Source organism: Odontesthes bonariensis, chromosome 19, assembly GCF_027942865.1.
Source record: "Odontesthes bonariensis isolate fOdoBon6 chromosome 19, fOdoBon6.hap1, whole genome shotgun sequence".
Lineage (NCBI taxonomy): Eukaryota > Metazoa > Chordata > Actinopteri > Atheriniformes > Atherinopsidae > Odontesthes > Odontesthes bonariensis.
The window spans coordinates 30,387,301-30,404,778 of record NC_134524.1 but is presented as its reverse complement, the minus strand read 5'-3'; the positions used below and the strand labels follow the sequence as shown (position 1 = coordinate 30,404,778).

At 40.6% G+C, this 17,478-nt stretch overlaps 1 protein-coding gene across 1 annotated transcript; it reads left to right on the top strand.

The window, feature by feature from the left end:
- Positions 1–882: 882 nt before the first annotated feature.
- Positions 883–17,465, top strand: LOC142368988 (uncharacterized). The gene is made up of 7 exons (XM_075451209.1): positions 883–988; positions 2,384–5,797; positions 6,886–7,572; positions 13,073–13,122; positions 13,204–13,265; positions 13,358–13,675; positions 16,180–17,465. The coding sequence occupies exons 2-7, from the start codon at positions 2,564–2,566 to the stop codon at positions 16,194–16,196; spliced, it is 4,368 nt and encodes a 1,455-aa protein (XP_075307324.1). The 5' UTR covers positions 883–988; positions 2,384–2,563; the 3' UTR covers positions 16,197–17,465.
- The last annotated feature ends 13 nt before the right edge of the window (positions 17,466–17,478 follow it).

The window sequence follows — 17,478 nt, the reverse complement described above, 5'->3', positions numbered from 1 at the left end:
TAATTAATAGAGAATTCATTAGATCACCATACCCAAATACTTACAATGCAACTTACAATGCAAGCAAAGATGGCCCTTTAGAAGCTAAGCAGTTCAAAATCAGCAAAACCTTTTTTTTTTCTCTTATCAAACATTTTGTACTTTGATGCTGTTTCTTAAAATGTAGCAATGTAAATATGAAAAAGCATCATTTTAAGGCCATCCAAATCTCAGCCATTCAATTAAAAGCAAAACATGTAGATGCATTCCCTAACCTGTGCTGATTCAGCATACATTCTGATGTTTTCTGTTGAATTCCCATTATTAGTCAAAGTAACATCTCTTACGCTGTTGGGTACTGGACTCCCAGTGTATGAAATAACTGAGCCATTTTAATTTGTAATCAATTTGGCTCAGATCTCCATTTGATTGTCATGCATGTACATGTCATTTAAACATAAATTGAATTGTGTGTCTGCTAAATGCTTCCCCACTAAATCAGTTGAAGTCATCGGCACAAACAGTCGATAAATCAATGAATTGTTCAGGTGTTCAAGCATCAGAACAATGTGTTTTCACCGTCTTTATGTAATCTGCATTTTCCCTTTTCTTTTTCTTTTTTTCGTTCAATTTCTTTCGGTTATTGAATGATCTCAAATGTTGGTTCCGCTTATCAGATATACTATAACGAGCAGCCAGTCAGACGGATTTTATGCTAGGGCCTTATGATTTATTTGTTTACTGTCACAATTTAGCTAAATGTCTTCAAATAAGACGAATGAATGGGTTATGGCTTTGAAATGTAAAGGAGGGGGGCGTTGTACTATAGTTGTGTCCACCCCACACATATGCAGCAAGCATCGAGGTCCTACATCCTGGTACTTTTCAGCGTTGTCAAGGCAGCCTCAGAGCACGGCTGACTGGCGGAAAGTAGCTGCAGTGTCCTGGCCATATATCTGTCCAAAAACGTTCCAACAAAGTGTCCCGGAAAGTTAGGTTTAACCAAAAGGTAACGGATATGCATGTTTTTCTTTCTCACAATTCCACGCTAGCTACATTACTACTGTAATGTGTGGCCTTTTTCTCGAGTCTTTTAGACAGGCAGCAGATTCAGACAGGCGTCCGTCCGTGAGGACAAGAGGCGGAAGATCTTGTCCATTGTGCCGTTGAGAGACATAGGGGTTTAAGCACGATTTACTCCCCAGTGCGACTGTGTTTTCGATTAGGTTTTGTAACATTTTGTTTACTGTGGCTCAGCTAAGTAACTTGCTCGCGTTTCTAATAAAACTACAGAAAATAAAGAATAAAAATGGCTCTCGACGGATACAATTTGTGATTAAAAGGGACAGGTTTAAAGGGACAGCGACCTTGCTTCATTCCTGGTTACAGTTGCCGATACATTTCCCCCACACAACGGGTTAAAGGGATCACAATCTTTCAAATATATATAAATTTGAGTATAATATGTACACATTCGTACAACTAAAAGGTATCATGTTCCTTTCTGTGTTTCCTACAGTGCATAACACGGGCGTTCTAGTCATAAGCATTGTCTCCTGATTTGCATTGAATCCGGTTTTTGTGAGCTGAAATGTCTTCCGGTAACTTAAGGAAAAAGTACGACAAACCACTCGTGCATGTGTGTGGGAATCCACAGCATGTGTTTGACGGAACACATTTCCTTAAAAGTTACATCTGAGATGAATGACTAATGCTCATATCTGCTCTCAAAAGTTACTGTTTGACATGTGCACCACATACTGAAACAAGAAGATTAGCAATAAATACATTGATTTGTTACTAATTTTGGTAACTTTTTAGGCAACAAATATTTTAAACCTACTGGTTCCATCCATTAAAATGCAAATATCTCTTAGTCAAACAATGGACGACTTTAAATGATGTCAGCTTGAGTTTGAGGGATTTGTTGCAGACTTTTCCCATAATGTTTTGACCTTGATATAGCAAAAAAGATATTTGAAAGACCAAATAACTTTGTGAGAAGATATGTTGCAGTTTGTTAATACAATCATGAGTTGCAAAACAAAAATCTTTCCAAAATGTTGGCAATAACTGTATTTTTCACTGCATTGCGTTAGATTTTATAGAATTACTTTAAAACTCCTGCAGAATTATAGCAAAACTATCTTTTCTTTATGGTGAATGAGTTAGATTACAGGGCCATCTCATACATTGGGACATGAGTGCTTGATATCTTTCGTAAACAGTCACTGCATCACTTTTATGTTAGCCAGTGTTGTATTTTTTTTCATTAAAAGATGTCAATCTATCTTATTATCAAAGAATAATTTGATATTAGTACATCTTCAATAATGTATATCATTTTTTTGATAGATTTGAAATATATGCCAGTTTTAAAGGTTTATTGTTTTGTGTTTTTCAGGACACCTGCGTACCAATGTGATGCCGGATAAATTTGACAACTGCTTAACCGCATCTAAGAGGAGGACACTATGAGGTTAACAACCATGAGGAATCTGGACTGAGGACCTTTATTCATTGGGACAAAGAAAGACCATTACTTTTGGATGATAACTGATGGACTGTCCAAGCTTGCGATAGCATGCCAGCTAAAAAAAGTAAAGTTGGCTCGATGTCCCATCGCTACCGGCCAGCCTCGGAGTATGATGATGCCACTCTTGCCCAAAAGAGAGAATATTGGAGAAACAAGAAACGAGAGCAGAGGGCCCGCCTGTCAGAGCAGAGAGGGAAGCCGACACCAGACAGCAGAGGAGGAAAGCTCCCACACCTATATGTCTCTGCAGGGGTGAATCCCAGTTTGTCAGACTCGTTTGCTGTTTTGTCCCCTCTTTCTCAGAGTGGCAATGACTCGTACAATACTGGATCGCAGAGTGGAAACGCAGTTGGGGAAAGTTCACTTGAGGGTGATGACAACCAAAAGGAATGGCATCAGCCACTGAAAGTTAACAAAGTTTTACAGTTCATATCACCTTCCAAAAAAGCTGAGGGCAACACAGCCATTGTAAAAAAAACATCAATGAGAAGTGGTTGCAAAGTTGTTTCCACACCCTCATTAAATGGAGCCCAGCTGAACATCATTTCCTCAGTGCCTCCCGTCACAATGACCAGAATTTCCAATGGCAGCTCCACTAAAACAGCATCTCAGCCATGCGTGTCTATGCAGAGCACAGTTCCCAAAACCCGATCTGTGTTCGCATCCAATGCAGCTTGTGCATTAGATGTGACTCTCGTGTCTCCATGTGGCCGTGTTTCTGTCAAGACAGAAGGCAAAACAATAAACACGACACCTCAAAGTGGAACAAAGAGTGCCTCGGTCACTACGCAAAGGGCTAAAGGTATTGGCAGTGCACAGCCTCCCCCGAAGTCCGACGAAGAGAAAGCAGCCAAGCGCAGAGAGCACTGGCGGATCAAAAAACGAGAGCAGAGAGCAAAGCTGGCAGCTCGGATAGCTAAAGTCAGAGAGAAAACGCAGGGCGGAAACGTGTCTTTTCAGAGGCTAACAGCACAGAAAACAGGACTTGTGGCCAACTCGGTACTTCTTCAACCTCAGTTGTTTTTGAGAGGAGCAGCTCAAAAGCAGTGTTCTATTCGAGGTAATGCATCATTTCCATCTATCAAAAGGGATACTAAGAAACCGCCAAAAGCAGCCGCCACTGGAGCTGTAACTGACCTGCAAATGGATCAGATGACTGTACAAAAGCCGCACGGGAGAAAGGTATCGCAGACAGACATCGCAATTGACTGGGCCTCAGTAAAAAAGCCAGCACAACCACAGAGAAAAGTTCATGCTTACACACATTATTCCAATGTTATCCGAGGAATTGCACGTTGTAAAACACCAAGACAAAGATTCATTGAGACGCAGAAGAATTTTATGAATCAGAGAAACTTCAGATGTAAACCTCCCTCGATGGCTTCAATGTTTGGTACCAGAGACATGCACAAAAGTGAACCCAGTGACACACCTGAGCAGATAATAGCCAAAAGGCGAGAGTACTGGCGGATTAAAAAGCGCGAACAGCGAGCTAAGCTGTCAGTGGAAATGAAATCCCGGTTGAAGGATAAAGACGCTTTGATGCGAAGAGTAAAACGTTACCAGCAAATCCTTGAAGAAATGAGGAAGGCAAGGGCACTGACACGCTCAACAGAAAGTGTCCTTACCCATGCCTCTGAGACCTTTGGCGGGTTCATCAAGGAGGATGGGACACTGACGGTTAACATCCCCCAGAGTCCTGAACATCAAAACGCAGCAGGAAACAAGGGGGAAGAAGAACTGCATGGAGTTTCTAAGAATAACCCTGCGACACAACCACAGCATCAAACTAATATGAAACAGAGAGCTATATCTCCCATCAGGACAAACCAACTTTCCCCTCCACTCCATCCATCCCAAGTAAAAGCCTCTTCTCATGCTGTGCAGTTAGTCAAAAAATCTTTAAGATTAATGTCAATCAAACCACAGACTCATCTTGAAATCACAACCATTCCTAATTCCCAGTCATTAGCAATCCAAAATGTAAGTCAGCTCACACTAACTCCTCAGTCCCCTCAACATGCACCTTCAACAAGACCAGCGGCAGGATCCAACTTTGGTGGCTGTGTAAGGAAAATGGTCATCTCGAGTAGTGTACCATCACCATCAATTCTGTCTCTAGATCCAGCGCTCACAGAGGAAGAAAGGATGGTAAAAAAGAGGGAGTACTGGAGAATAAAGAAACGTGAGCAGCGAGCAGCTCGTGCTGTTCAACTGAAGCAGGATGTCTTACAAGTGAGGGCCAATGCATCCTTACAAAGGAGGAAGGCTCAGAAACAGGAATCGGCAGCCACTGGCCAACTGGGCACAAGTCTTGCAAATTGTAGAGGAGATGCACAACCTCTCTCAAACAGCCACATTCCTTTTATGCCACAAGCAAATGAGATAAAACAGGAGAGCGAGTCTGTGCCAGCTGTTGACCTAAATTCTCCACAAGAGCAGGCCATCTATCCAGATATCAAACTCTCAACCTCCCCACCTACATCTCCTGCACCTCAGCCAGAGCCTGACCCATCTCTGAGCACAGATAGCCAAGCTACCACTCTTCTAGCCGTGGCTTCGATGAAGAAACTCCTGGAGGAATCACTCAGCACAGTTGCAGAGTGTAAAAGCGTACAGACTGATTTACTTATGGAGACAAAAGAGGATGCTTCAGAGCGGGATATAAAGCCCAATTTGTCTCAGCTTTTTTTTGAAAAGGATGACATGGCACCTATTGCTGCTGACCTGACACTGCAGATAAAAAGCTGGCAGCCAGATAGCAATGTCTTGGCACAGAAAGACTCACCAAGCCCTCGACTCAAGAATTCACCACAAAGTAGTGAGACACCTCCACCTCTTCCCACCTCTGACGTGATCGTGCATTCCAACTGTGAGCACCCACCCCAGACCCCTTCAACCTTTACAGTGAACCTTGCCATGGAAGCATCCGATGGCCCAACATCACCACGCAGAACCCAGAGACTTTGCAGCAAAACCAGAGGCCATCAAAAGTGCTGTTCCCCAGAGCCACCAAAGCTACATCACGTCCCAGATACATCTGTGGACCAACTGCACCCACAGCAGCAACACTGTGAACAACAGTGTCAGGCACAAGACAACGGCATGCCATCAGCACAAAGGTATTGCAGTGTGGTGACAGAGCACAGTGGCTCGACCAGCCTGCAGAGGAAGAGGGAGTACTGGAAGCTGATGAAGAGGCAGCAGAGGGCGAGGTTAAAGGCCAGGCAGAGAGAGAGACATGGAGAATGCAGCAGTTGGCTTATTCCAAGAAACACCCAGGTGAAGTAATCCATGGCAATGATGTATATTTTCAGTGTAGATGCTGATCATTATGTAAAAAATATTGTAACAAGTATGATATACTGTACTATAAATGTCTGAAATGGCTGATACAGTATTGTACCGTTTTGATTAGATCTGTCAGACAATGATTAAGGAAAGTTAGAGACCCTTTCCCTTTGCCTGCCAGCTTCTATTACATTAGTATTTATCTGTATTTCTAAAAAAAAAAGACATTTGATGAGTTCTTTTTTCTGTTTTTTTTCTGAGAGAATTCTGTCAAAAAGATCCATTTAAGTAACATCCACAACTATCACTTCATTGTGCTACAGTGACACTAAAATGACAAACAAGGCAATGTTAGTTTTTCGCACAATTCACTAGTTCTGAATTCTTTGATCTCTAAACCGTTTCAACAAACATTACTTACTTACTTGCTCCTAGAACCTCTTGATTTTCATTTGTTTTAAAAACAGTAAGGGCGATGAGCTCCCATGCGACTTGACTGAGACTTGAAATTTGTTGAGTCTCATAAATACATTGTTTTTTCTAAACTTTTGACCTTTGGTTTCCTGATTGTCCTGGGATCTGGGCAGAAACCCCAGGAACATGTCTGCCCAGAGATGAAAGAAACCTTTGATTCTCTGGAAACTTGGGCACATTGGCTAGTTATAAGCAGGAGTTGTTTTGGATATCCAAGTAAAGGGCCAAAAGGACACATGAGTTAGCACTTTGTTTCCCAGTTTTCCAGGGCCTGCATCACAAATTAAAATTAAAAAAAGGAGCCTAGGAAATTCTGATCATTTAAATAATTGATTTCTGAGGACATCGCATGACCAGCCATGTAAGCACAGACAGTGTCCCCTCCAGCTGAAACCTGAATCAATGCACCACAAACCTCTCTTGGCATTTGACACTTGAACAGCAAAAATAGAGGGGGGGAGTGACTGAAAGGGGCCCACTTAACACTAGGTGCAAACACTTACAGTTTGTGCATGTTTTGAGAGAAATCCTGTTGCCTGACATCTATAAACATTTTTCTCTGCTAAGCAAGAATCCGTTGTTAATGCTTTATTACTGTCTTGCAGACTCCAGGACTTATTACCAGCACTCTTAAGGGTGTGGGTCAAACCAAACCAGCCCCCCAGCCCAGACTGTCTGCCACTTCTGTGGCTGCAGCGACCTGCATCACTGGAGTCTTGGTTGTTCGCCAAACATCATGTACAGCTGAACAGTCACCTGACGCACTCCAAGTCAATCTGCCCGTCACCGGCAGAGAAAAGAACAATATGAATGTTGGCTCTTCACAGAATGTGACTAACTTTGCAAGAGTTTCTGAATCTCAACACCGTTCTCAAGACTGGACCTCTCAAAGCACAGAAGTCGATCCAGCCCCTTCACTCCCTACTCTCAAGCCCCCAGATAACCCACTGTCAATCATCGACCTGCAACCTATTGAATCCCCTGGCCAAAGTCCAAATTCTACCCTTGGTCCAAGAAAACTCCCTTGCGCTCCACTTCCGAGTCCAACAATGATGATAGAATCCTCCACCAATCTGGCGCCTATCAGCACCCTGGTTCCTCCAAAACCTGTTCCAGGGGAATCTGAGGAGGACTTTCTGAGGAGGAAACGGGAGTACTGGAGGATTAAAAAAAAGGAACAGAGAGCTAGGAAAGCCATTCGAGACAAAGGAATCTCTACAAGGAGCGCCTTCAGCAACTGGAGGCCCATCTTGCCTTCCCAGGATCTTCAGAAACGGACGAGAGCAGCCAAGGTATATCCAAAGCTTGTTCTAAAGTTTATAGACATCAAGTTTCAGTGTGCATATGAAAAGATTTCAGAGCCTTTCAAAAGTCTAGTTTTAAAAAAATAAGGAATTATTTTGTTTTCATCACTAGATACACAATATACTGCAGTGGCAAAGCAAAGACGTGTGTTCTAGGGGAGTTTTGTAAAATTACACAAGTATCTTTAAGTAACTTTCACCAGTGCGGTTTCTGTGCTATGATGCACTCTGAATCCTGACTGAAACTCTTCAAACAGATTATTTCTGTGGAAATGATCCCAAAGTTGAGCTGCAACTATTTTTTCAAGAACTTTAGACATAAAAGGGAGATTGGATATAGGTCTATAATTAGCTAACACTTCTGAATCTAGAGTAGGTTTTTTAAGTAAAGGTTTAATTACAGCTACCTTAAAATTCTGAAGTACATATCCTGTACACAGACAGATTGATCAAATCCAATATGGAAGTGATGAATTAGGGGAAAACCTCCTTGAACAGTCTGGTTGGGATTGGGTCTAAAACACAAGTTGATGGTTTAGAAGAGACTATTGCTGTTGTTAGCTCAGAGAGATCAACTGGGCAGAAGCCGTCTAAATACAAATCATGTTCTAAAGATACTTCTAAAGCTGCTGTACTTGATGATACATCACTGATAATAGTGGGAAGGACTCCATCAATCTTCTCTTGAATCGAAACAGTTTTATTGTTGAAGAAGCTCATGAAATAATCACTGCTGAGAGTTAAAGGAATACCTGGCTCAACAGAGCTCGGACTCTTAGTCAGCCTGGCTACAGTGCTGAAAAGAAACCTGGGATTATTCTTATTCTCTTCTATCAATGATGAATAATAAGCAGTTCTAGCTTTACGAAGGGCTTTCTTATATGTTATTATGTTTATGCATTCAGCAGACGCTTTTATCCAAAGCGACTTACAAATGAGGATATAACATCACAGCTAACATCAAAGCTAACAATAAGCTACATAAAAGGAAAACCACTAGTCAGAGGTGACAGTGTAGAGCTAGAGTGCAGACATAGAGGGAGTAGGGAAGTATAGGGTAAGTGCTAGAGATGCTCTTTGAAGAGCTGGGTCTTCAAGAGTTTCTTGAAGATAGACAGGGACGCCCCTGTTCTGGTAGCGCTCGGTAGGTCATTCCACCATCGTGGAACGACACATGAAAAGAGTGGGATGATTATTAGACCATCTTTCAGGACTAATTGAGACTCTTCTAAGTTAGAGTAACGCCACTGTCTCTCCAGCTTTCTTCTGCTTTAAAGCACACAGCTGTGAATAATACCAAGGATCCAACCTCTTCTGACTGATTACCTTCCTTTTCAGAGGGGCAACATTGTCCAGTGCTGTACGCATTGAAACTATAGTGCAGTCAACAAGAGAGTCGAGTGTTGCTGGAGTTCATGTAGCTGTCCTCTGTAATATTTGCACATAAATTAATTCTTTACATCTCACTCCAGCACTCTCTGACACATTCTAATTTCTTCTCAGAAGCTGTTTAGTAAAGTAATGTAAACTCAAAGGTTATCAAAAAATGGTCAGTTAAGACAGGGTTATGAGGGAACACTGTTAACTGTTCACTCTCAATGCCATAAGTCAGCACAAGATCAAGGGTGTGATTAAGGCAGTGAGTCGGTCTGTGTACACTCTGAGAAAATCCAATAGAGTCTAATATAGAATTAAAGTTCATATTCAGGCTGTCATTTTCAACATCTACATGAATATTAAAGTCACCCACTACAGTGACTTTATCTGTACTCAGCACTAACTGGGATAAAAACTCTGAGAATTCAGACAGAAACTCAGAATAAGGCCCAGGTGGACGATACACAACAACAAACACAAGAGGTTTCTGGGATTTCCACTTTGCGTGGGAAAAACTGAGAATCACAGATTCAAAAGAGCTCAAACTAATCTTGGGTCTGGGACTGATGAGTAACTCTGATCTGAAAATAGCTGCCACTCCTCCTCCTCTGCCTGTGGTTCCAGGAACGTGAACATTTAAACAGTCAGAGGGAGTTGCTTCATTAATGCTAACATGATCCTCCTGCTGCAGCCAGGTTTCTGTAAGACAAAATATATCAATATGATGATCACAAATCAAGTCATATACTGACAGACTTGGAAAGGAGAGATCTAATATTCAGCAAACCACATTTTATAGTTTTATGTTTTTGTGCAGTAAATTTTTTTGTCCTAATTTTTTGGAGCTTTTCCGGATGTGCTCCTCTTGTGTTTATTGATTTATTTAATTTCGGTGGTCTAGGAGCAGACACAGTCATTATAAGGTTTTTTTTGTGGGGGGGGGGCAGCAGAGAAGTGTGTAAGACTACAACTCTGCATCCTGGTCTCAACCCTGGGTTGTCATGTTTTGGGATAACTAATAAATTCGGCCACATTTTTAGAAATGAGAGCTGGGATGGATGCCGTCTCTTCTAATCAGATCAGGCTTTCCCCTGAAAGATTGCCAATTATCTATGTAGCCCAACCATGTCATGATTAAAACTTTGGTTGAAATCAACATGCCATCACTGGTCAGATTTGGCAGGGGTCCAGAGAAAACTACGAAGTCTGATATTGTTTTGGCAAAATTACACACCAAGCCAATATCAATTTTACTGAACTCTAATTGGCGTAACCGGGGGTCATTACCGCCAACGTGAATAACTATTTTACTGTATTTACGCTTATCCTTAGCCAGCAGTTTTAAATAGGATTCTGCGTCGCCCGCTCTGGCCCCTGGAATGCATTTGACTGTGGTCACTGGTGTCTCTAATGCCACAATGACAGCTTCAAGTCTTCTTGGGAAAAAAAAGGTTTGGCACTTCTTTTTCTCGAAACTTTCTCCCATTCTAGACAGAAATATTAAAGTTCATCCTCATTGGATGGACAGTTTGAGTGCACATTTTAAGATCTTTGCAGACATGCTCTGCTAGATTCAGGTACAGAACTGGGTTCTTCGGTCATTGTCTTGCTAAAATGTAAACCTTTGCTCCAGCCTGAGATCTTGAGTGCTCTGGAAAAAGGTTTTCACCTTTGACTGCACTGTTTTGTTCTGCATCTATCTTTCACTCTATCCTGGGCCTGGCTAGTCTTCTGGCCCATGTCTCAGAAAAACATCCCCACAGAAAAATGCTACCATCACTACATTTGACTTTAGGGATAGTTATGAATCAGGTACTCAAAGATTGGTTTCCGTCATGCATAAATATAACAACTGGCAATTAGCTCAGTCTTCAATTCTTCCTCAGACCAGATGATTCTGCTTCATGTGGTCTTGGTGTCATGTTGGTGCCTTTTAGAACAGCTGATTGTCAGTACCTTTCAGTTCGGAAGGACTTCTGTCTGACCACTATTCTTTAAAAGTTTGATCGGTGCAGTGCTACACTAATGGTTGAGTTTCAGTGCAGCTCTCTATCAAAGAACTGGATCTCATTCATGATTGGTTTGCCACCTGAGTTAGACGTTGCCATTGACTGAGTTTGACTGAACAGCCAGATTTGCTAATCCTCTACTGATGAACAATGGAAAACTGTGTTTTTGTGCACTTTGCATTCAGCAGAATATCTCTAGTATCTTTACCCACAACCATTCCATGACACAACTCCATTGGGGACCGGTGGACACAAGTCAAATTGTTAGAAGCATGTAGAATATTTTTCAAAAATTAGAGTTCGAAACATGACATGGAAAATTGTGGAAAACTTGAAGGGGTCTGCAGACTTTCTGTTTATGTTCTAATTTAATTATCAAAACACAGATTACCCATAATCAAACACCACTTAGGTTTTGTTCATACTGAAAAGAGGAAACTCAAGACTTCTTTGCCAAACATAAACCTTGATACCAAGTTAGAGAGTGACAGATTGCAAGAAAACGTGCATTCGAAAATAGACCAGACAAAACTAACAGAAACCAAACTCAGATTTTTTTTTTGCTTTATTGACTGAATTCTGAAAATGGTATACTAGTATGGATCAAGTTCTAGCAATACTAGATCTTCCAATTGCAATACTACTGCCAGATGCTGTCTGTTTGTAAGCTGCTTACTCCCAGTTGTAACACATGTCTTCCATTACAAGTCTATATTGACAAATCCAAGCCATGATTACACCGATGACATCACTGGATAAATAACAAAGTTCCTTCAGACCATATATGGCAGAATGCAGTTCAAACTGAGTGATTCTACTAGGAATATCATAATGAATGGGCACATGTCCAGAGGTCTAGAAGTCTTCTGGCTCCATGGTCCCCTGGGCTTTTTTAAAAAGTCGCTAATATTTCTTATTAAAAAATTAATTGAATAGAAATAAAGACATGCAAAATGACAACAGTCATACACAAACTAACCTAAGAGACTTACAACCATGTCCATAATTGTTTTGGCATTGACATGGTGTGTAATCTTGCAGAACTATAGCATTTTTTTCTTTCAGCTCTAATTCACGGTTGGTTTTAAAAAAAGATAAAGTTGAGAGTCTGCCTCAGTCACATTTTCATTCCAATTTTGTGAGGTAAGCAGGCAAAATTATGCACTCACTGTCAAACATATATGTGGACCTCACTTTTATAAGAATTACAAAGGTGCACAATTCCACCACAGAGAGAACTAACCAGAGATGACAATGACAATCAAGCAACACACAAAGCAACTGAAGAGCTGCAGTAATCATAAATGAAAGCAAAATCTTTAGAAAGTTGCACAAAATAAACACGAGCGCTCTGTGTACCCTGTAGCATGTTAGCCTGTCGAGCTGAATGGCGCAGTCTGGAACGCTATCATTGAGCCATGTTCCCACAAATACCAAAACACAGGGTTCTCTCACAGCCTTTGATGTTGAGCGAAGTAGATGGATGTAGCCCAGCTTGTTGTGCAAAAAGTGTACATTGGCCAGTATGATGGTGGGGATAACCGACTGGGTTGGGTTAGCCACTAGCCTAGCCCCAATACACTTTTTCCTAATTTAGAAAACAAAGACAGTTTCCTAAATTGTCTTTGTTTTCTAAATTGTCTTCCCATTTGTCTAGGTACCTAACTTACTGCACTTACTCGAGCACTAGTTATGCTCTCAGCTGTTTGGTTTTGGAAGGAAATGCACTTGTGATTTCTTGTGACCTGAAGTTCTTTTGCCTACCGATGTGGAACACACTAATTGTAAGTCGCTTTGGATAAAAGCGTCTGCAAAATGACCGTAATGTAATGTAATGTAATTTAAACATAGAGGCACTTAACAGCTATAGAGAAAGGATAAGAGAAGATGTAGACTTGATCTTTTCTTGTGATTCCATAAAGTTTTAACATGCATTCATTGTTACAATTTACGATTTGTCATTCTCTAAATTAGAAAAACGATATAAGATTCTATTTATTTCGTTGTCATACTGAATAGGTGGAAAATGGTGAACTGGGTTAGTGCTGTAGAGTACTTTTTCTCAAAGCCAGATATTTTGTTCTCTCTGTCTAATCCTGTAGGACTCTGGTCAGTGGGTGAACCCCTCTGAGAAGTCAGAACATCTGATGAGGTGGGAGGTCTTGTTTTGTCTCTTTATGGTATTTTTCCTGTCAGCCCCACTTAGGATGATAATGGAATCTCTTTCTCTTAGCATGTCATTGGACCCTGACCCAGAACCTTTTCCATTCTCCAATTATGGAGCACCGGTAGAAGGTGAAGTATCAAATATGTCTCTTGAAACCTTAAAGAATGCACAGAAAAATGGTGAAGGTGGCTCACATAAATGTTTTGTCTCACTTCTGCAGATGAGTCTGAGCTTCTGTTTGATGACTATGAGGATAATAACGATGAGGAAGGTGCTCTCTCAGACAGTGTGTGGAGGAGCCGCTACCTCATGGACTACGATCCTCTCAACCAGCTGCTGGTGTGTATGGTGTGTGGGGAGCTGCAGTACTCTCACAACCTGGAGGGAGTGAGGGCCCACATTGATGAGACCCACCCCCACACACTGACGCTGGAACCCAAGGAGAAGCAGCGGATACTGGAGGCTTGGGACGAGCAGGTGTCTCAGCGGGAGCGCTTTTTCACCAGCCAGCTGCAGCAGCACAGCGGGGCTCTGACAGGTACGCTGTCCCTTCAGGGAGTCTACGCGTGTAGGGTACATTTTAAAATATCGTTCATAGGCTAGTTATGGTTGTTAAAACTTTGGTTGGAATCAATATTAAATACCATAACCTACATTTAGGAAGTATCAAGACAGTGGACAATGTATGACTTTTAAATCTCAAAACCTAGTTCAATTCAATTCATTTTTATTTATATAGCGCCAAATACAACAAATGTCATCTCAAGGCACTTCAATAATAAAGTCCAATTCAAGCCAATTGGAATTCAATTAATTGTAATCATAATTTACAAAAAACTTGTACTCAGTCCAATCTCCCGTCCTGAGCGTGCCTGAGGCGACTGTGGAGAGAAACGACTCCCTTTTAACAGGAAGAAACCTCTGGCAGAACCAGACTCAGGAAGGGTGGCCATCCGCCTCGACCAGCTGGGGTTTGAGAAGACAGAAAGGGGGGGGACACTGTAACACCATTCAAAGGATATCTGTTGGAACAGGGAAACACGAGTTAATCACCACAATAATGTCACATGTACATAATATCATTTGAGAAATTAAACGGGGGAAAAAGAGAGTAAAGTGAGGAAAGGTGTGACAGATGAGGCCCCCCAGCAGTCTAGGCCTATAGCAGCTTAACTATGGGATGTTTCAGGATCACCTGAGCCATCCAACTATAAGCTTTATCAGAAAAAAAAGTTTTAAGCCTGGTCTTAAAAGTGGAAAGGGTGTCTGCTTCCCGGACATTTACTGGCAGCTTATTCCACAAGAGAGGGGCCTGATAACTGAAGGCTCTGCCTCCCATTCTACTTTTAGAAACTCTGGGAACCTCAAGTAAACCTGCAGTTTGGGAACGAAGTGCTCTGTTAGGAAAATATCTTTTAATGAGATCTTTAAGATATGATGGAGCTCGGTCATTAAGAGCTTTATACGTAAGGAGAAGAATCTTAAATTCTATTCTGAATTTAACAGGGAGCCAATGAAGAGAAGCTAAAACTGGAGAAATATGATCTCTCCTGTTAGTTCTCATTGAACTAGTGCACTCAGTAACCCATCATTACTTCTGTGGGCTGAAGACCATCGTTGCAAGTTAGAATTTCTTCTTAACATGCTGAAATGCTGTCTGTGACAAGAGTGAACAGGTCTCTACATTAGACTCTAGAAACTGCTTAATGCTCATTCATCAAAATAACTTTTAAAATGTTGGAGTTGGGTACCATGGCTGATGTAGGGAGTAAGGAGGCTAAAGCTCATGTCTGTCATAGTGACTCTAGTTGGGCAAAACGTATGCATACAGAGCAGAAATGCTTAATAGGCTAAATTAATTCATTTAGAAAGGGGGGATATTTTATTAATAAAAGTATTTTGATCGATCAGGTCCCAGGGAATATATAATACGTCTGAACTGTGTGGTGTGGCAGAAAGGAAGTCATTTTAAAGCATGTATGAAGGTTCTGAGAAAATCCATTGATGTGACATGGATATTAACTTTAAGATTATCTGGCCTGATAAAAAAAGAAAAGGTTGTAGTTTATTAACTTTATTATTAAAAAAATGATAGAATTAGCTAAATAAATTCCTGCATCAACCCCAATCATAAGCGCTTTGGAGGCGATGACGTCTTGAGGAGGCATTTCCTACTGTGGAGGTGAAACGAGACCACTGTGACCACTCCTGTCAGTTAGATTGGGTTTTGCCTCGGTTTATGTCCGCATCAGACTTTTCACCCGCAATGCTCACAGAGACAAGACGGCATCATTTGCAATAATCTTGTCTAATTTCTGTCCACTCTCCTTTCAGCACTAATTTGGCCTCCACTAACTATCTTTTTCCCTTTCATGGTTGGGGGGGGGTCAAATGAGATTCGAATGATACAGTTCAAATCAATTGTAATCAAATTCTTCAGTTGAGAAGATGTTTTAACAAACTGTTTTAACTGTCAAGTGCCAAGATGTAAAAATCCATAATATAGCATTTGTTGAAGTGGCACATTTTGGGGGGGTTTGAGTTGTTTTATGACCTATATATTTTACTATTAGATAGGCATGCCATCCATTTTGCTGACTTTACTCGAGCTTTTAAAGTTGTAGCTGTCATAACCTTTCATCTAGGGTCGTGCTTTTCAGTCTTGCACTTACTTAGCCCCTTTTGTAAGTCTTATAGAGGTAAGCCTGTGAGGTAGTTCAAGCAGTCCATATGAGCTGCACTGAAACGTGATACTGTATAACTTACTTTGAGCACCATTTGTGTAAGATTTTCCCAATCTGGCTGTATATTTTCCTCCTCAACCCCTGCCCCCCCTCCCAGTTATGTGGTTCTATTGTTTATTTTTCTTTCTAAACATTTTAATGTTAAAACCCCAATTTGGGAACTTGATCTCTTGCTTTCCACTACATTTAAGCTATTTATTTATTGATCTGAATGGTAGAGTCATTAGTGTTGTTTGTCTATTTAACACTATTCTTTTTTTTTTTTTAATTTGTCAACCTTTTCTGACTTGTTTTGCAGAAACACACAGGAAGTGATGAGCAAAGGACAAGAGTGCAGGGGTCACCTGAATACTAGGAGAGAAAACCCTTATTTTATTTGTCTTATCAATACTGTATTGTTTATTTATTTACTTTCACAAAAAAGTCACCTTAAAAATGCTGTACTGGGAAAATTGAGTCCCAAATCAAATTTACCTCATTTTCTACAATATATGATGTGGGCTTATGAAAGGCCGTATAAAGCTTTTTTTTCTGTTTTTTTTTCTATTGTTGCTGCCTCAACTCAGATGTTATATTTATGTGAAATATTTGAAAAAATGCCCGAGACACTTGGACATTCAGTGATTATGCATTTCAACATATCTCTGTTGTATACATACAACTGAAACCTGCGTAACAATTTAACATTAATAAGATCAATCTATTCCAGCAGCTTTTTCTTTTAGATTAGATTTAAACACTTGAATCAGCCAGGTGTTTGAAAAAAAGAAAACACAGGAAAGAAATACATTTCACGATCTGAGTTTTACCTGCTTTACTTGCAGGCTTGCATTCAGGTAACATACTGTTTAGACCCTTGCTGTTTACTGGCTCCTTTCTCAGCTGCCTGGAACTCTTTCACATCCTTTTTCGTATGAGCTGCCCTTCAGCCCCCCGAACCTTATATACAATTTATTCCCAAACAACAGCTTTCTGTATTGAGATGACTTTTTACAGTAACTTACTCACCTTTTAACAAAAATCTCCTTGCAGTTCATTTAGGCTTCACCATTCAAGATGAAATCTACCCTGTATATACAAAAAATACAAAGGTGGTAATGAGTGGCCAATTGTTACTTTTATTGGGCTTTTAAGTTGTTTTTTTTCTCGCGACAATATTTATATTTGATATTTATTGAATCTCCTTCTATAACTGATGATGCATAGTTAATATCCGTAGATAGTTCCATGTTAGAGAAGTAAAATATTTTCATTTGTAAGCATTGAAGATCCTAAGGCTTTTCTGCATGAGTAGTTAATGAATGAACTGTGGTATATCAGTTGAGTTTTGGAATGCATTCCCATCTTTTTTATGATTTTCATGAAGCATAAAATGCTGAAAAAAAATCTCCTGTTTGAGCACAAAACTGTGGTTGAGAACACTTAATATACAGCTACAACACGGTAAAAGAGCTGGAAGTGACCGAGTTAATTCACTTTCTTGGAATGTAACGTTGACTTGTTTACCAGAAGAGATTCTTTTCTTTGCCTTTCAGTAATAAACCTTTTCTACATTTGGGCTTTTCTCTGACATCTTTTGTACAATAACCATCTCATT